The 20,302-nt window shown below is 41.3% G+C and overlaps 1 protein-coding gene across 1 annotated transcript in view; it reads left to right on the top strand.

Annotated features, from left to right (window-relative positions):
- Window positions 1-20,302, top strand: part of SMOC1 (SPARC related modular calcium binding 1) — a 133,016-nt gene that overhangs the window by 80,672 nt on the left and 32,042 nt on the right. The window contains exons 6-7 of the mRNA XM_075712416.1: window positions 6,197-6,286; window positions 11,135-11,215. Coding sequence (XP_075568531.1) covers window positions 6,197-6,286; window positions 11,135-11,215 — 171 coding nt within the window. The remainder of the gene's footprint in view (window positions 1-6,196; window positions 6,287-11,134; window positions 11,216-20,302) is intronic.

Below are 20,302 nucleotides of genomic sequence, written 5' to 3'. Positions count from 1 at the left end.
AATAAACTCATTGTACGCCCAGACAATTAACTCTTCAATCGACTTGCCAGCCTCTGTAAAGCACTCCGGTCCCCTCTCTGTCTATCTCCAGTTCTATTCAGACACTTAAGCACACCAATGTTTTTTGTTTATTATTCTGAAAAAGTCCTTCACAAGAATAGTCGGAGCGGATCAACATTGTCCTCCCAGCAGCATTTATCTCCGCCTGGCAGTGAATGCGTCAATCAGGAATCAAAAAGCCAAACAGAGGAGGCTTTGAATTGTGTCACGGGGGTCAGAGTTACTTCCAGCTGTCTGTGCGTGGGATAGGCTTTCTCGCAGGGCAAAGAATTGTGCTGCCATACAAATGCACTGACTACATTGGACCACAAAGTCCTCGGGGCTTGAGTGGCTTTTTTCATGTTGACGCACCTGCAAGGGAGATGTGAGGAGGGAGCGACAGGGCGGGGGGGGGGAACTAATGCTTTCCAGAAGGCGCAGGGGAAGGCTCCTCATCCTATCTGGATGGTGCCTGGAATGCAGTGTTGCAGTAAACACTGCCTATGTCTGTACAGCATACAGAATAGTTGATGGAGGAAGGGAAAAATCACTGCAGTGACAGTGCAAGTCAAACTTGGCAGTTAAGAGCTCCTTAAGCCATACAGAGCCCTTTCATGTTCAGCACTTAGGCACATTTTCATCTTTTTAAGCAAAATTTTTCCATATTTTGGTCTGTGTCCAAGTGTTTGTGGGTTGTTATATCTGAAGGGAACACATTGTTGCTGTTTCTTAAAATGAAGGCAATAAAGAATGAGAACTTGCTTTTGCTAATTTGGTTTAAAAAGTTGGGTTTTTTCTTAACAGCTGTGGGATCTCCGTGCATAGAACTGGAAAAGGGTGTGAAAACCTGGCAGGGAAGTCTATCTGCACTGGTGCACTTCCATTTCAGCTGCTTGGCAAGAAATTATCTTGATTTGGCTGAGTTGTAAGAATTTCACATTTCTTTGGCATAGCTGCTAGCTTTCTGCATTTATATTGGCGATATATGTCTCTGCATAAAAGTTGCATAGACTGTTAAATAAATTATGACTTGCTGAAACTCTTTCACTTGATGTAAGGAAGGATTGTGATTAAGGCAACAATTTGCTCCACCCCTACAATACTTGAAGGGACGTGTATTTTTGTGTAAGACCCCTATATAGTGCAAATACAGTTTTTGTTGTCTTTTTTTAATACTTCAAACAACACCCCCAAGCCAGGGGATAATACGTAGAAATGTCAAAGTTGTAAAATTACATCTTCAAGATTCAGGAACTGCACAGATATAAAGGGAGCTTGAGTTGACCTGGCAGGTCTTCGTTGCATCTGACCAGTTACTAAAGCTACAGAAAGGTGTATGTATGACTTAAGTCCCTCAGGAGTGCTCAAGCCTAGGAAAGTTCTCCCTTCCTGTTGGTTTGACAGACTCACTTAAGGTGGGCTTTGCTACATTGAACAGGACATGCTAAGAATTCACGCATTGTCCTGGCTATCTGTGCTCGAAGTTGCCTATTTAGCTTCAGCTACACTCTGTAATGGCTCACCCAAAAACCAGATGATGGTAAACAAAGGAACCACGTGACACTGGACAAAGGCTGCCTCCTCCCAGGGCAGAGCTATGCACTTAAAATTGTCATCCTCTTATTCTATCGGGCTGACTCAAAAGTCTGAGAACCCTTGATGTTCAAGCTGTAGACTTACAAAAAAGACTAGATTTTGTACAAGGCCTGGATGGTTGACCCCATAAAAACTAGCGCTTTTTAAAATGGTAGAAATGTTTACAGAATGTCTCATGGATTCCAGTGAGAACACAAAGGTGGTATACTGAAGGTTGAGGTTGCTTAGGAAGAGTATAGATCTTAGTCTCTCAACGTGGTGATACAAGTATATAGATGACTTTTGCAGTGGGTATATTTTCCCAGGTAGGAGATGCGATACAGGAGGTTAATTCCGTCACCTAACTTCCCCCTTTCTTCAGCTTCCATTAGATGGGTTGAGGCAAGAGCAGTGATTCACAGCAGCAGGCAGTTACTTCACATTTTTCTGTAGTAATTTATGTTTTTTCTATGTCAGGGAGTTTACTTTTCCCCAGACATAACTGGAGTTGCTCGTGGCCTCAGTGCCTGTCGTTCAGAGTGAAAAGATCATTTTAACAGTCGTCTTTCACATGAACTGAATCTCCTTGTCCCTTAACCCCAGTGTACACTGCAGTCATTCCAGATGTGGATGCTTGCTAGAAATTCTGCAAGGATAAGGGAGGGAAGTCCTAGTGGGAGCATAAAGAGTTCTTGCCCACCATTAGCAATAGTTCCGAGTTATTGTCAGGCTAACATAACAAAAAGTTTTCTTAAGCTTACGAGCCTCTGACAGTGGTAGTGCAAGTGGGCTGCTGGCTTATAGCCATGGTATCTTAATGTGAAAATGGCTTAGGAGAGTTGTTTGGACCTGCCTGTTTCACTCTTACCAGTGATAAGATAAAAATACCATTTTCAAGTTGACACCAGTTGAGCCAGAAAAATCAGTTCAACTTTTGCAAGTGTACCCTAGGAAAAGGAGGCTCACTGGGAAGGGGTTTCATGGCTTTAAAACTATGTCCCATCACCGGTATTCTGTTAAGTGATTCTGTCTGTATTTGGTGCTTGTCTTGGAAAAACACAGTGGGTATTCATGCTGGCTTGTAAAACATGGAAGGGAAGCATGCCAATGCACTCTTCATCAAGGCTCTGAGAATATTCTGCAACCAAGGGAAATTATCTTTGATGGTTCTGCAGTACGTGAGTTCCTGATCTAGAAGCATTGCCATCTAGAGGGATTAGGAAGCACTTACTTGACCTCTTTGATCCCTCTGTTTGTGACACGCTCTGCATGAGGAACTATTGCAGTTACACGCCTTTTTTGAAAGCGTGGAATTTAATAGCTTTTTGAAGAAAGGAATAGATCATACTTGAACATATTTAATGACCTTTGGCTCCAAAGTAACAATATCCTGTACATCTCATATAATATCACAGCAGACCCCAGCTCTCTGAAATAACTTGTTTTTTCTCTTCTGTGTTAAAATGCTTCTTTAAGGAATACAAAATATGTGTTCAAAACTTTCAGGTATGTAAAATAGAACTTACTCCTTGTTTACCAGGAGCAAAGAGGCCAGTGGAACAAATGTTCAGTGTGATGAATGGTGTATTGGGCGAGAGGAAAAATCAAATGAGAGTAGACGAGTATTAGGGTTGTTCTTCTGCCCAAAGGGAACAGCAGTGAAACTTTTTGCCATAAGCTAATTTGAAACACTGAGACCTACTGAGAATTCTCCAGTTTAAGAAATAAATTTGGTAGTTTCAGAGTAAGAAGCTGGCAGCTGGGAAGTGAGAATGGTGTTTTTAATAAAGTGCAATTTTTGTCTTATGTGACTATTTCATGACCTTTAAAAAAATGAATTGGAAATATCTCTGCTTTTGATTTTTTAAATATGATGAATTTAATTACAGGTCTCTTGTCTATTGCATTTTTTTTCTTGTATGTGTGATGAAAGCACTATACTTGCTTGAACAACAGGGGAATAATTATACTTCCATCTATTTGCAAAACCCTTAACACTGTACTGGGTGCTGCTGCAATGTGGACTTAGTGACAATTTGGCCTTAGTAACTCAGTGAGGAAATTACTGTGTAGTTCACAGCCATTTTACTGAGATGATCTTAAAAATAAAACACAGTTCAAAGGTTAGTTTGGTATTTTTGTTTATTTGCTGCATTTATTCTGTCACTGTTTAATACCCTTCAGTAGCTTAATGGCTAACTTTATACAAAAACTGCTACAAAATTCTTTTTCTTTAAGAAGAATGTATTTCCCAAATTGTAAGTGCTACTGTCTCTGTTCTTCACACACACACAAGAACCTAAAAGAAACCCCCTGAACCTGAAGCGTCCCAAGTTCTGCCAAAGTTCACATAATGGTTTGGATAAAAAGTGTTGTGGCTCAGATCCACTTCTGATTTTTCTCCATTGTTGGCTTCTGGGTTGCTGCTTTAAATCTGAAAAGCAGTTCTGTAATTACTTGGTGCAGAAGCATTAATGAGAACAACAGGAATAAACTTATTATCATGCTGGTAATTTTTTTTATGTGAGGTCTCTTCCTATTTTATATAACTTAAGAATTATTCACCTTTCCAGTTGTTCTATGAGTATCTTTTGCAGTTTTGGGTTGGTTTCTCAATCTGTAAAGCAAATGATACTGATTACATACTGCTCACTGCTTCATTATAGTGTGAAGTGTCATCCTAAATAAATAAAATGTCATAGCTGTGGTTTCTGGGATCTTGTAGAAGCAGAGCAGCCTATTCTGACAAAAAAGTAAAGATCAACTATTCACTTTTATCCAGAGATTTCTTTGAAGGGCAAAAACTTCCTAAATTAAGCAAAATCTGGGAAATTTTTCTAAGAAAGCAATTGCTCAAACTTTTAAAGAAAAATACTGCTTATCCGTATTACTGGTACTACCCAATAACAGGAAAACTCTTGTTCTGAGTTGACTGAGGAATGGTAAGTATTTTTTCTTCCAAATATTTTTTGCTATGCTTATAATTAAGCATAAAAACAAATACATTGATCAAGAGGGAAAATCACAACAGGATCTCTTGCTTGTTTCTGTCAACCTCTTTACTTCAGTGGATCTCTGAGGTTGAAATGAAATTACCAGCACATTTTTTCTATCTGTGAATTAGATTGCTTTCTGTGGAAATGCACAAAATTAATGATCTGTGGAAGAGGTGTTCAGGCTTTTGCTCACTGTATGAAACTGCAAATACAGGTATTGGTGGAAAAATAGTTTACAAGGCTCTGTTTTCCATCTCTGCCCTTCCCTTCCCCTTCCAATGGTCTTTTACTTTTGTAATTGGAACCAATATAAGGGAAGGCTGAGGACAGTTCTTGCTACTTCTATGAGGATCTGTCCCATGCACCTTTCTTCCCAATGGCTTCTGCCCTGTGCATCTGATACAGTCGTGGAGACAGTGGCAAGCATGGCTCTTCTGGCATAAACTTGCCCCTCCAACTGATTTTTGCTGTGCAACTTTCCAGTTTAGGTTACTGACAACTTTGCTGATACCTAGTGTCATCTTTGTCCATAATATATGCAAAAAATAGTTGTTACAAATTGTAAATTTTTAAAGTGGCTATATTCCAAAAAGGGAAAAAAAAACCCCACAATTCTAGACTAATCTCATCTTACGTTACATCCCAACAATGTTCTACATTCTTATCTTGCAATGTAACAAAAAACTTTCCTCCACAGTTTGTTCCAGCTTAGCTTGCCCACAGTCAAAGGCTTTGCCTCACTTAATGCTACGCCACTGTCCTAATGCCTTTTAAAAATGCTCCATGCTGGGCCTTGAAATCCAGATCCCTCTGAACGCTGAGGAAGTTAGACTCAGCCTGAATCCTGGGTCTGTAGATGTTATGGATAGGCATACTAAGCCAAACAGAGTGTAAACTCAACATTTATGGTCCATCTCTAAATTTTGAGATTTATCTTTTCTGTGGAATCTTTTTTGGTTGAAGCTTTTAATTATGAAAGACTTGTGATCAGAAGACACGGAGCGCTCTTGCACATGAAAAAGCTAATCTAAGAGAAGTTATTTTTCTGCGATTTTGCAATTAGAAGACATTGCCACAGCGTTGCAATTGATGCAGACATTGTAAGAAAAAAGATTTGCTATTGACCAACCCTTTCTAACAGCTCTGCAGTGAATGCTGGTGCCAGGTGCTGCACAGGTAAGTTTCAGAAGAAGAGATTTTCTTTTGAGCAAAAAGAATAAGGAGAAAGACACAGTGGGACAGCAATCTCCAGACCTCGGCTGTCTCATAAAATGTCCTGGGTGGGATATATAGCTACCTGAAACTAAGGCGGTGATTGCCGGAACAGTACAACAAGGGGAGACTACCAGGTGATGCACACCAATGGTCTGGGGAGGGAGGGAGGGAGGGAGGCTTCTTTTAAGTCCTAGGGATAGTGTTTGATGCATGCTTGCTATGTAAAATCTTACTGCTGTTAGCATAAACTCTGAATAATGTGTTTTTGTTCTGTCTGTCTTCTCTCTCTTCTGGACTTGGCCGGGCCATGTACAAATCCCAATCATTCAACAGTACTGGAGAGTAGATAGTATTTACCTCAATAATGGTAGTTTCTTTTCGATTCTTTTTAACCCTCAATTCAGATGACGGTTCGAAGCCAACACCTACCATGGAAACCCAGCCTATTTTTGATGGAGAAGGTAAGAGCATCCCTTTAAAAAAAAAAAAAAAAAAGCTACTTCCCTCTCTCTCTATCCTAGGATTTATGGCTCAAACGCTTTCTTTATCCTGCAAAGCAGAAAAGCTAGTGAATCTCATAAGTTATCCAAATTTCACAGTGCCCTTGGGACCTCAGGCATTTTCCCTAATCCTTTTACATCCTCCTCTCTTCCCTGGAATCCAACAATAATACCAGTTGACCAGATTCCTGGGGTAACCTTGGAAGAAAAGGTGTCATGGTAAAAAAAATGTGCATTGAGTCAGACGTGGCAACTTCCTTTAGACTGTCCTTACCCCCTCACTCTCTCCACCCTTGTGAGACCAATGCTGTGAGTTTCATAACCTCTTCAATGCGTTACAGCTTCACGAAAGGGAGGGTAGTGCTAAACCACAGCTTGTGAATGTTGACTTGAAAGAAAATTGCTGGGAGGTTTCTTTATTTAGCAATTACTTTCATTGACGCACATACTATTTAAGCAAATGAAGTCAGTGTCCTGGGCCCACTTAATTCACAGCCCACCAAGGCAGTTTCCTTCTCAAATGGGCTAATCTTGCAATTGTATTATTTTGGAGAGGGAATATTGGACTTTAGTCCATTGGAAGCCTTGAAACAAGGATAAAATGGCTGTCATCACAGAGAGTTAGAGCCTTTTACACATAAACATAAATACCAGTGGAGGTAGTGGTCCTTGGGTAGTGAATGGGCCTATTAGCAGCTGCTTAGATCTTGCATATTGCTTAGTAGTGGTGCATGTTTTCTACAGATTTAAACCCCCAGCCATTATAGTGAAGCTATAGGCTGAAGTCTGAACCACTCTGTGACCCACCTGCAACTATGGACCTTAAGGCAGTGAAGGAAAGCCTGTTCATTGTCATACTGAACTGCTGTACTTGACACAATTTTTTTTAAACTGGATCAAAGGCAGAAATGGAGACTACTGAGCAAAAGCAGGTGGTGCTGTTGATACCTTCTGCCTTCTTGTAAAAACAGGTGATGGGGTGGCGTTTTTGTTGCTAAAATAAGTTCATTTAATGGCAAGATGCTGTAGTCCTGTCACTTCCATTTAATGATCATAGGTTTGTAAGAATCCTCTTGTGAACTTTAAGAAGCAAACTAAAGCCCTCAGAGCAAATTAGCATTCTCAAATAAACAGAAGAGACTGAAGCCATGCTGACTATCTCTTGTTTATATCAAAAGAAAGTTCCTCCTGGCAGCAAGCTGATGTATTAAATTGCTGTTTGTAATCACAGCATGCTTCTGGCCTTTAAGTTTTCCCTGAGAGGGTGCCCATAGATACTCAAAGGAAAGAATGCACTAGTAAAATGCAGGACTGAGCTGATCTGGTTAATACAGCCTGTTCAGAAGCTCCTTCTAGGAGAGACTCAGTATTTTGGTCATTCAAATAGAACTAGGCAAAGTTCTTGAGAAACAGTGTAGTGAACAGACCTTTTCTGGTCCATCTGGTGATGGGCAGAGTCTGAAAAAAAATCTAGTCCTGTCTTCTATGAAAAACATTTTCAATCAAAAACCTTCACTTTGGTTTGTAGGTAAAATCAAGTCTGATAAATGGGCTTGGACTGTATGATGAAAGATTGCTTCTCACAAATCTTGCAATATATTGTACAAGACCTTATCTCCTAGACTTCTAGAGAGAACGACTAATACAATGGCTTCCTGCTGTATTAGCAGTGTCCCTTATGACTTGGGAGAGGAGAGTATGAGTATGACAGGCAGATTAATCACGCTATGCATCGATGAATAACCTCTGCTAAGTTTGTCACTCTGTATTTTGTCATCCCTGTTAGTAAAATAGGACTAACTAGATTTCAGTGGTGGTTGTAGCGATAAGCTGGATCTGGCCAAAAGTTTGTATATCCACTACCTTTGAGCATACTGTCTCCAGCACTGGCTTAAAGTGGGGACATCAGGAAGAGTGTAAGAAGCGTTTAGCCTAGAGAAGACTTAAATGTGACCTAGTAGTAGCCTCCCAATACCTACAGGGAGGTTTATCAAGAAGATGAAGCTAGGCTTTTCACAGTAATGCATGATGAGAGACAACAGTCATAAATTGAAACAAAATGTTTGGACTGGATATAAGGAAAAGCTTAGTCACCCTGAGGACAATGAGACAGTGGAACAGATTGCTCAGAGAGGTGATATTCTGTCCTTCCTTTCTGAGCCAGCTGGATAAAACTGTGAGCAACCTGGTCTGTTCTTATAGCTGACCCTGTCTGGAGCAGAAGGTTGGACTGGACACCTCAGGATGTCATGCTGAACAATCTCTTGATTCTGTCTGAACAAACATGTCATGATACTTCATTAGAATACTATCCCAGTGTCTTAGGTAGGTCTTCCTGAGCAATGGCTTGTACTTGGTGTCTGACGCAAATGTAAGATGACAGAAAAGGGCAAAACAGTTATCCATTCACCTGTCAGGTCTGGACTCTTCATAGATGTTCAAAGGAGTTAAAGTCCGAATACCATTCAATTTCAGTGGGTTCGAGATCTGCTGGGGTCCTGAAAACATGTGTATTTGAAGTCAGGCAACCAGGATGGAGCTGATAGCAACATGAATGGACAACAAAAATGTTGAATTTTTTTCATGCTTTGTTTTTTGGTGCCTATCTTCAATCCACAAAGGGCTGACTTTTTTCAAAGGGCATTAAAAACACTCAGCTGCCCCTGAAATGTGTGATACCTCTTGGACCTCAGCATCTCCAAGATGAAAGGTGAACTTCTTTCTCATGTTTTCACCTACATTAGAGGATAATGAAAATTCAAATTTCAGGCATAATAAGTTCCCCTCCCACTCCTTACCATTCTCCCTGAGGGCATAACAGAGCAGTACCAGAGATAATGTAGATCAGATAACTTAAACTCTCCTGTCCAAGGTTTAAATCATAAAGCAGCCATCTCTCTAAAAATTATTTCACTTCATTACAATGCAGATCTCAGTGATGTTTATAGTGAATCTCCTCTTAGGACAAGATTCTCCTCTGCCTAAGAGTATTTGATTAATGGTCTTTGCTACAGTTTTAAATTTTAAAAAGTTTTATTTACTCCTGTACTTCTAGGCTCTGTTTTCTTTGCATCCACACTCTGTTAGTTTCAATGTGCCAGTTGTATTCATGTCCTGAAGAATAACTTCTTTAAACATGTTCTCTTTTTGGTAAACTTCACCTCTTAATTCAGTGGGAATCTACTCTTTCCACAGTTCTGTTGTTCAGAGGAGTCTATGTTGCTTACCAGTATTCCAAAAAATGTCCAGGTTAACTGGATGAAAAATACATTTTTCTGGTAGATCCCAAAGGATTAATTTCCTTTTCTTTTCCTTTCTCCTCTTTTCACACAACTCCTTTTTCTGCACCTTTCAACCTCACTTAAAGATATGCACCACTGTGTCTCTAAAGGCGCTGACCCATTCTTCAGCATCTATTGACTTTGGTTGTCCCTCCTTTTTCAGCTGTAGACATACCCATACAAGTCCATACAGGGCAGAGGCAGAACTAAATTTCATCCCAGATTTAGGAGTTTGGATCCAGCACTTTGGTTTATGGACTTTTTCTACTTTTGTGCTTCTCCCCTTCCTACCTCTCACCCAGTGTTTAATATGATGTAGTTCTCCCCCCAAAAGGCCCGAAGTATATAGGTATATGTATTTGTAGGAGCACATCATGACTGAGTGATGATAGTGTAGTGAAACCTGCAAATAAGGCAATCTTTGTTAAGCAAACTTTTATTACTGCTGGAATGTCAGTGTTCAACTTGTATTTCCATATGCAAAAATGCCCTGAACATGATTACAATAATGCCTACAATGAATGTAGCTGAAAACATTTAGAAAGGAAAAACTCCCTTTCATTTTTCCTTCATGCTCTTATAATGTATAATCAGTTTCTTGAGTAGTCAGCCAGCTTCTCCCTTGCTGAGCAGATCCATGTAAATGTCAACAATAGAGCAGGAAAACTCTTGTAAAAACTTCTTAGAGCAACTTAAGACAAACTCCAGGATCTAGTATTTAAAGCATGGTCTTGTGGAAAATGAAAATTTTTCAGAAAAGTGTCAGTTCTGAAAATGTCACTTTAGGAGCTCTAGCACATCATATTGAGTACTGCTTTTCTCAGTTCTAATCAAATGCTGATGTTGTGTCATTTCTGTGGCTTAGGGCAGGTTCTGCTGTGTTTTGATGTTGATCGTAACACCTCAGAGGAGGTGCTCTAAGCACTTTTTTCTCCACAAATTTATGTTTGGATGTCTTGGGTGTAGTGCATCAGACGTGCTTTTCTAACCAGAACTTGTTTCTTTAACAGACTTCCTTTTAAGTCTTTCCAGAAATATCTTTGTTTCTCTGCCTATTTATTTCGGATTTTGTTATTGCTTGTTTTAGGGAACTGACTGTGGTCGGCTCTTCTTGGGCTGTTAAAGCAATATTTAAGGTCTGGATTGACTTTTTTTTAATCTGGATTTTGTACATGGAAACCAACATATACTATAGTATACAACATAACCTTTGAGATCTCTAAGTCTCAAGGAAAAAGGCTTTAGACTTGAGCATTTGGGAAGTGGCGTGGAGAGGGAGGAAAAAAAATGTTTTTCAAGCAGAGAGGTACTCTCTGGAATGGGAAGATAATGAGATAACTTTGTGGAAGATTTACAAATAGTGGTTCATAAGAGGTGGAGTACTTCACTAGGGGATGAGCCGATCTCTACAAAGGTGATGGATCAGTTAAGGCATGATTGTAGCAAGCATCTTGTCCTCATGAGTAACAACCATGTGTATTCACTAGTTGCTGTAGTTTCTTTAAGGCAGTTACTTTTTCTCTTTCAGAAATCACAGCACCTACCCTTTGGATTAAGCACTTGGTCATCAAAGATTCCAAACTGAACAGCTCCAGTATAAGGAATTCAGGTAATGTTCCATCAAAAAAAAAAAAAAAGTTTCTTTTAACTAGGCTGCAGTCCCTCAGTGTCTGTTCTTATTTCACTCTTTCTTCATTGTAGCTATCCTGCTGCTTTTCAGTGTTGCAGGACGTGAAGTGCAGGCTATAAAATAATTTCAGATAGCATCCTTTTTTGTGTCCAGAAGGCCACAGCTGATGTGTGATGAGGGATGTTTCTGTTTCCCCAAACCGTAACTGGGGAACCTCTAATTTCTTCATCTGTTAATTCATCCCAACCAGCTGTCATCTTTATTCTGTTTGCTGTTCAGCAGTCTTTCAAGGATGTACAAACTGATGCATTTAGCTCTGAAATCTGGGCTGTGGTTTTGGTCTAAGCAGTTGAGAAAATACAGAGAGGGGCTTCTTTTCTAGCAATTTCAAGATTCTTCTCTGCAGGGGATTTGTCTGATAGAGAAATGATTGGATTATTTCACAACTGAAAGTAAGTTACTTATGTCTGGGCCTAAATAAATGTTGAGATTATTTTTGTGGGTAATAGAGTGGATGAGGGAAGACCCAAGCATAAAAAACAGCAAAGAAAAGATCATGAACATAAGTGGGAAAAGGGGGAGCCAGAAGATGTAAAGTTGGGATGTAAAACTTGAGATTGGAGATGAGGGTGAAACTGTGTGGAGTCACTGAAATCGCAAGAAACTGGAAGAATCTGAAAAGGAAAGTTAGGGATTCTCCATAAGAATGGTTTCTATCTGATATATTTCAACTGAAGTGGGAGAAAGGAAGAAAGTAAAGGGAATATCAAAAGAAGAAAATTGCCTTAAGGAGCCATGGGTTTACTTTAAAGTTTAAATAGGAGCTGCTACTATTGCATATATTTTATGAAACAATATATGTCTAAAACAGCTGTTGAGAATAACTCCAGTCTCCAGAACAGATAAATTGTGATAGCTTGAAGTACCTCGTCACCTGGTATTTCTGGATTAGTCTATTCATGGCACTCAGCAGTTCCTTTAAACTTCCTGTGCCACTTCCCAGCTGCAGGGTGAAATCAGTGCTAGGTTAGGTGAGATTCTCTTGCTGCAGAGTGGAGAAGAGCTCTTGGCAGGAGGGCATTCATCATTGTCTAGACCCCAGTTTTAGCAACAGTCTCCTGTGTGTCACCTCCTGACTGTTTTTGTAGCAGGGTGGTCTGTGTAGGAGGAACTGCCAGTGGAAATCATCCAGAAACTTCAGATGATGATCAGCATTCTTCTTTAAGGATGTCTTTCACGGGAGAGTAAATGCAGCTTGTGTTTTGTGAGCTGCTGGGAGAGCCAGCAGCTCACAGTGTAATTGAAGGTGACAGTTTAATATTAAAAATCCTATGTAGTGGCTCCTACCTATCTTGGAGACTAACTTTCCTCCTAATGCAGCAAACCTGGTAGCTGTGATGGAAATAAGAGTTCCTAGATCTGGGTTCTAGAAGGCTACAAAGGGACTTGGGAGCGGGACGGTCTTTTACTTGAGAGCCTGTCTCCCACTGTTTCTTGGCCCGACAGAGGCAAAGTAGTCTGGCTTTCACGTTGTCAGGGCAATTGGTTTGTTCAAGTGTTTCCTCAGGAAGCTGCCTGGTGTAAACAGGAGTTTCATTCATGGAAGAGTTCCTTTTGTGACTTTACTATTGCCAACTTTTTTTTTTCAATTGGTTCTGATGTAATTTCTATTATTCAAACAAGATTATTGTGGGTGCATGCTACAAATAGAAAATAAATCATCTTTTGGAAAATTCAAGAGTTCCTTAAGAGGTGGTTTCTACGGCAAGCTAAAAGGAGATGTGTGGTTCATCTAACTCAGCTTTACTGATTGCCCTGACAGATGCTCGTTTGCTGTAGGATCTCATTAAGAGACTGGGTTGCCAATTTTTAGCCCCAAATTTCCACATTAGGCCATACAAATACACAGCCACCTCCATTTCTTACACTGCATTATTGATATCAAGAAACGCTGCATCATCAAAATAGGGCTATGGTTTAGCTGATATTGGGCATGGGCTACTTCAGTCTGTTTCTTTTGACCAGTGAAGCCCAGTCCCCTTGTTTGGTACCTTTCATTCCTTTCATCCCTTGTCATATATGTTAAAAGGCAATGTAGGGTAGGGATCAAACAACAAAGAGCTGGGGAGGATAATTATCATTTAGAATGAGGTTCTTCAAATGTCTTCAAGTCTGTCTTGGCTGAAGATGATGAAACAGCTGTCATGAGATGGGCATGCAAAATTTGGGTTTTTTTTAATTGCTTTTGGCCCTTGTCAGCTTGAAATATTAATGCTCAGCACATTCCTGATTTTTCATTTATTTTTAAAGGGTTAAGGTAAGTTTTACTAGCACAAGATTGTATTTTTGGTTTTGGTATTCACTCAGCTATATTGTCTCTCTGAGCTTGCACTTACTGTCTTGAAGCAGATACAGCCTGGTATCCTCTTGCAGCAATTTAATGGGATCACTGAAATTAGAGGTGAGAAAAGACCTAGTAGGTCATCTAATCTACTGCCTTAAGGCTAGTGAATGTGTGTACTGTATGAAGAGCAGCATTTTCTACTGTAACGTAAATGCCTTAGGCAATAAGGATTTCACTTCTTCCCACAGGAAGCTGCTCTGCTGTCTGAACTCAATCTCAGGATTTTTCTTTTTGCAATATCCAGCCTAAATCTTCTTTTATTTCTGTTCTTTTTCATTAGTCTTGAGTTCTTGAAAGGCTGCCCTATTCCTTGGAGTTTGTATAATGAAACACTTAACCCTGATCTCTCTCCTCCCTGCAGTGGTTCTATAGCCCTGTCCTTTGCAGTGAAGACAAGTCCAGTAGATACTACTGTCAGAGGACGTGTGCTGCTCTCTAATCAGCACTGGCATTGGCCGTCTTCAAAAGCTAGCACCATTACTATATCAACCATGAGGAGAATTTAAGAATGGAGACAAATAGGCTCTGTAATTTGCTGTCACTGTCTCTGGTCAATGTTAGGCTTCAGAGTGAACCAACCACCAGGTGACTGAGCGTTGCAGAGCTAGTGAACACCCCATGTTGCATATGCAGCCTGTACCTCATAAGACCTGCATTTGAAATCTGAGGGTTCCACCTTCCATTTAGTGTTGACAAACAGAAGAGGTTCTCCTGAAACAGTCCTCTCTTTTGGAGCATTTACATTTTGCTTGGCATGTGTAAATACTAATTAAGCTAGGGATCAGGAAAAGCAGAATGACTCTAGCCTGGTGATTAGAGCACTTGACTGAGAATCTGTATGTCTCCAGGTGTTTTGCCAGTGAATTTTTCCATGCTAAGTAAAAGAGCATTGCTAGGAGTGATCACCAGCGCTGTTACCCCAGCCCACCTTAAAGAATGAAATTACGATTAGATCTCTTTCTCAGTAGGGTGAGATGCAGGTTCAAATCTTCTCGGCCAGAGGCAGGAACCAAAATACAAACATGCTCTAACATCTGGACTATTGAGTAGCAGGAAAGTTACTGTTTTTCTACACTTAAAAACTAAGTCTTCTGCCTTTATGAATCCTAAAAGCCCAGAAGTCAATTTTTCTTTTCAGGGCAAGTGAAAGATCTAGATCAACACAGTATTTTGTTTGCTGTGGCAAGCTGACAAAAAACATTTTTTGATGTTTGTTTTGAATTGATTTTCACCTTCCCCAAACATGCACACCTGCGTGTGCATGCACATACCCCAAACTAAGCCTGTTATTTAGCACTGCCCTCTGTGATATGTCATGTGCTCCTCCAGAGCAGGAGGCAATACAGATGGGACCTTTGCAATGGCCATTCTCTAATCAGCATGGGTGGGAACTGTCTTTTCATTCTACTTTTACTGTTTCAGCCTCCTACTTTTCTCCCTACTCCTGCCAACCTGTTCCAGCCTGGAACAGTCCAAATGATTATTTTTTTACAGTTCTTAATCTAGAGAAACACTTGATAATGTATCTTGCTTCCAAGAAAATAAATCTAATGGCTGCCTGTTTGGGAGCACCCCATCTCCACTGAGGAATCCATGGTTGTTCCTCACTTCCAGAGCTGAGTTATCTCCAAATCTATTTGTGCTACTTAGTGATTTGGTTTTAGTTAGCAAGAGATTCCAGCCTGTATCCAGCTTACCCTGACAACCTTTAAGAAAACCACAGAGTGATGTAATGAGCTCATGCATGGAAAAATAAACAGCTCTAGAGAAACCAGCGGTAGCAGCCTGAAGTAAATATTCTACAGTCACTGGGGTTTTGAACATGACGTTTTTTGAAAGGAAGAATGAGTAATATATTAAGGTTAGCAGCTGAAGACAGGTTTGTGCGTGCCTAGTTTAAAAAAAAAAAAAAAGAAAGAAAAAACCTATAGCTGTTTATTTCAAAATCTTGCTTGTTGAATGGGGGCCAGCTCCATGTGGCCTATTCTGTTCAGCTCTGGCACCCAAGCATCATGCAGGCATCTCATGTGACAGCTTTCCAGAGATAGAGCTTTCTGCTGTCAGGAGCTCTTAGTGGGTGGGGTATAACTGTAAATGAGCTTTGAAAACAAGAATGATGGTATTCACATTTCTTTTTGTTAATTGAATTCACTTGGAGCCCAGACTTTATGGCTTCTCAAAGGGAGAAATAGCTTGGAAGCTGCATGTCTGTATATCCTTTTGCAAGAAGCAGAAACACACCCACCATCCACCCCAAAGGCAGTTTGCGTACTCTTGGGTGCAGTTTGTCTCCAGAAATCCGCACAGTGAGGTGGGATGGTATTATATCAAGTCTACTACCAGGACGGTTCTCTGGTTTGTCTGTGTTCCTTCCTTAAGCTTTTTCCCACTTGCAGAAAAAAAAGGCAAGAAAACCCACATGGCACCCCAAAATAGCTCTCTCTTTTTAGTAGTCACCTAGGAAGTGATATCATTTTGCTGCATGCCTTTCTTAAGGATCAGGGATAGTGACTGCTCCTACTGGAGAATGTACTCACAGTATGTTGCCTTAGCCATATGGAGTCTTTCTAGGATCCCGTACATTGACAAGGAGTCTGCTTTTAAGCCACCTATATTGAGAATCGGTGTAGTTCCTCCTGAGTCAGATTGTCAGGTGAGACCAACCAACATATAACAGGGCAGGGCCTGATTTGCTCTTAAAAAGGAGTATGGCAGTTTAGGTGGGATACACCAAAAATAGCCAAGGTTAGACAAAAGTTTGATTTGTTATTAGGACTTTCCTTTTTAGCAGTGAGGACTAACCCCAAGGAGCTTGAATGCCTATATTATTTTCCAGAATGGGGAGACAGTGCACCCATTTGTTGAATGTATAGTTATCTAGAGTTGGAGCAAATTTCCTTGTGGCTTGGAAACATGGAACACTGCAGAGACCAGGGAGCCGCAGGTAGATTCAGATGAGACTCTTGAAAAGTAAAGCACTGTTTTGAATGGGGGCAGTTTCTTAACCTGTCTTTATCCCGTCTTCTCAGACTTATTCCTTAGCTGTCATGTCTTCCTCTTGGTGCACAGCGCTCCCCACCTTGTTATTTAAAGACATGTGAGATCATGGGCTTTTGCTTCTCCTGCCACTTTTCTCCTGCCTTCTGCTACTACTAAACTAGTTGTGTTAGTTCCAAACTCAGTGGCTGTCTCTCCATGCCAGTTGTGTTAATGTTACTGTCCATTTGTCTATTACAGGATTGTAGGCTCTTCTCCAAAATCTGTGGCTGGTTAATGTTAGTCAGGTCACCAAGTGGAGGAGATGGGTGGAAGCAAAAGTTGATCTCACTTTAGCAGGAAAGCAGGTTGAGAAGGGGAGGTAGCCAGACACACTTGTGTTTTAGTGACATCTGAGTAAGATGTTACAGTGGCATTGGAATTGGAGAACTTTGGTGCCTGGGAATGACATCCTAATGCTGACTGCAGTCCTCTTTGGTGAACATTTTGGTGCTTCCATCTCCTCTGGGCATAACATCTGGGAGTAGTGGCTTTTGAACTTCCCCATACCTGAAGAGGTAAAAAGAAGTGTCAGTGATGACATCAAGAACAAGAGTTCATGGGAGGGAAATAATGAGTGAGAAAGCTTTTGCCTTTTCTACTCTCCTCTATTAATGTGTCCTCCTTGGCTCTTGTCCTGCATCTTGAGTCAATGCCTCCCAACACAGTGCTCCTCTGACCTGTGAAAACTATTGGGCTAAAATCTCGCTTTACTATCCCACCTGTCAGAACTATTTATCTTCAGACCTTTGTATTAGTCCTCCCACCCCTTGTTTTTGTGAGGGTTTGTTTTGGTTTGGTTTTGAATTAATTTTAATTTAGGTTCTGGCTCAATACCAAATGAAGCAATCTCAGGAGAAGCTCCTGTTGAGTATGATGTGAAAACTTACTAATTCCATTACATTTTCACAGCAAATCTCTATGCTCTTCTTTGCTGAGTTCCTGCTTCCTTGCAAGCCAAAATGTGATGTTTCGCCCTTACTTTCTATCCCTCCTTTCCCTCTGGCTCCATCTGGGGTTCAACCACCCCTTCCTGTCTTGACTGCTGCTTGGGAGGCCTCTGTCTCTTCCTCCTTCCTGGAAGTTTTGAGAAGGTACGATATATGTGATGCCCCAGTGTTATTCTCCCACGGTCTCAGTGTGACAGGTGTGGTGAAGAAGGGAGTATGTAGGGGAGAGCAGAAGCAAGGAGAATGGAAGAATCTAGGATCAGGACCCTTCCCAGACAGCCAGCAAACAAAGTCATAAATAACGTGCCATTGGGGACCAGTTAATCTGCTCTATGAAAAGGTGCAAAGTATACAAGTGGGAAAAATAACATTGTATAATAATCGGCATGCAACCATAGGTGTTAAACCATATGCAGCTAGGCAAATAAATGAAGCTCCCCCCTGAGTGCTGTGTGATAAATCATTCCCAAAGAATCCAGTCACTCCCCCCTCCTTATCCCCCAAAGAAAGAAAACAAATTACTCTAGACATGGAGTCATAACTGCTATTCTACAGCTGCCAGTTAAGGCAAGTGGACAGGGAGCAGTAGGAGGAAGGCAGAGATATAGGAAGCTGGGGTAAAAGGGAAAAAAACCCCCAACCCTGCATTTAAAACCACTGAGGATTTGGAGGGGAAAGGAAATAAGCTCCGGCACCACACATTACTTGGATATACAGGGACAAACAGGGAGTGGAGAGGTCAACTTCATGGAATTTGTTTTGCTTTTTAGCAGAAGCTGATTCATATTGGAGGGGTTGCATTGATTTGCTGAAGTAATTCCTTAGCAGCAAAGTGCTCCTTGCTGTATGTAATAGCAGCATTCAGCACTGGCTTGTATGTGGATCTGCACTTCAGACATACATTTGAACATATGTTGATGCCTGCAGATGGACTACACGTATTGACTCGCCTTCCTGCCTCTCTTGAAATGTTCCTGTCAACTTCACAAGAAAGACTATAACATTTCTAAGGTGCCACAAATAAGGAGGAGCTGTTTCAAAGTAACGGCTTGACCTGCACTCCTACATTCCCTCTGGAAAAGGTTTAGACCTAGGCTTCTCCTGAAACCAAAAGCCCTGGTGGGGCTTGCAAGTGATTTGCAAGGAGACAACTGAAGAAAAAAAGGGTTCACTGGTACACAGATCAGCGTATCCCTAAGTGTCTGCTGCCCTCAGCATTGTCCAAGGAGGCCATGGATATCACAGAGTAGAGCACAAGACTGTGAGAGAGCAGAGCTGCATTCCAGAACTGCTGGAAAACCCCACCCCTCCCATGAAGGCTTCCTTCTTCTGGTGCCAGGCTTAGGGTGATGAGATTCTCCACTTTGGTGGTTCTTGGAGATGGGGTGAGTAGATGAGAAGAAGGGAAATGTGTGAGGACCTGCAGGAATATCTGTAGGGCTTGTGGAGTGGCAGCATGGGCCATCTGAGGACAATGTCATAGAATCGTAGAATCATTTAGGTTGGAAAAGACCCTTAAGATCATCGAGTCCAACTGTTAACCTAACATTACGAAGTCCACCACTAAACCATGTCCCTAAGCACCATGTCTACATGTCTTTTAAATACCTCCAGGGTCGGTGACTCAACCACTTCCCTGGGCAGCCTGTTGCAATGCTTGATAACCCTTTCAGTGAAGAAATTTTTTCCTAATATCTAATCTAAACCTCCCCTGGTGCAACTTGAGGCTGTTTCCTCTCATCCTATCACTTGTTACTTGGGAAAAGAGACCAGCTCCTGCCTCGCTACAACCTCCTTGTATGTTGGCTGTGTTCTCTTTCAAACTGATGTCAACAGATCTGTGAGCTGTGTTGTAAGAGTCCTCTGTATATTTCAGTGGGTGGGTGGGGGATGAGTAAAAGCTGCCATCCTCATGTTTCCTTTCTCTTTGTGGTGATCTCATTTTTGCATTTTGCCAGACCACCAAAATAAGAAAGTGGTCAATGGGAACCAGTGAGTACTTTTGTGGTACAGTTCAGGGGTGGCTTAACTGCATGCTTTTCAGGCTGTTGAAATGGTGTGTAAGTAGCTGGGAAGACCTCTTGGTAGAAGGTCCCAAGGGCTGTCTCTGAAGAGTCAGGCTGGGCAGAGAACCCACCTTCAGAGCCAGGCAAGGAGATGGGAGTATATTTAAAACACAAGGCAGCATTCAATCTCCTAGAACACTTGAGGGAGGAAGATGAGTTAAACTGGCTACCCTCACTCTGGGTGAATGGAATGGCTTTTCTCTGGTTTCACCAGTTATAATGCAGGGAGGTCTGTGATCCTGCTGGTGTCATCAGTCTCCCACCTCATCTTAGGCTCATTGAACAGGCTCCAGCAGCACAAAGCTGCAGCTTCTCTCTGGAGCTGGGACCCCCAGAATGCATGGGGTCCCACAGCTACAGGGAGTGTTGCCTGTGTAAGGCTGCAATTCAGAGAAATCCTATTGGGAAGAGCACTAACCTCAGCTACAGTATCACTCTGTAGTCCTTCCCTTGCCTCTCAACCCAGAGTGTGGAAGAGGGCTACCTCCGTCTCATGACACCAATGAAGTGGGAGCAGTTTCTCTGTCCTGTGGCTGATGTCTGAATCCCATATGTTATGTCATTGAACTTCCAAAGCCTGAACATTTTGCCCAGAGACAGCTGGCTCAAG

The sequence above is a fragment of the Pelecanus crispus genome, chromosome 6, assembly GCF_030463565.1.
Source record: "Pelecanus crispus isolate bPelCri1 chromosome 6, bPelCri1.pri, whole genome shotgun sequence".
Taxonomy (NCBI): Eukaryota; Metazoa; Chordata; class Aves; order Pelecaniformes; family Pelecanidae; genus Pelecanus; species Pelecanus crispus.
The sequence above is the reverse complement of the archived record's forward strand: the minus strand, read 5'-3'. Positions and strand labels throughout refer to the sequence as shown.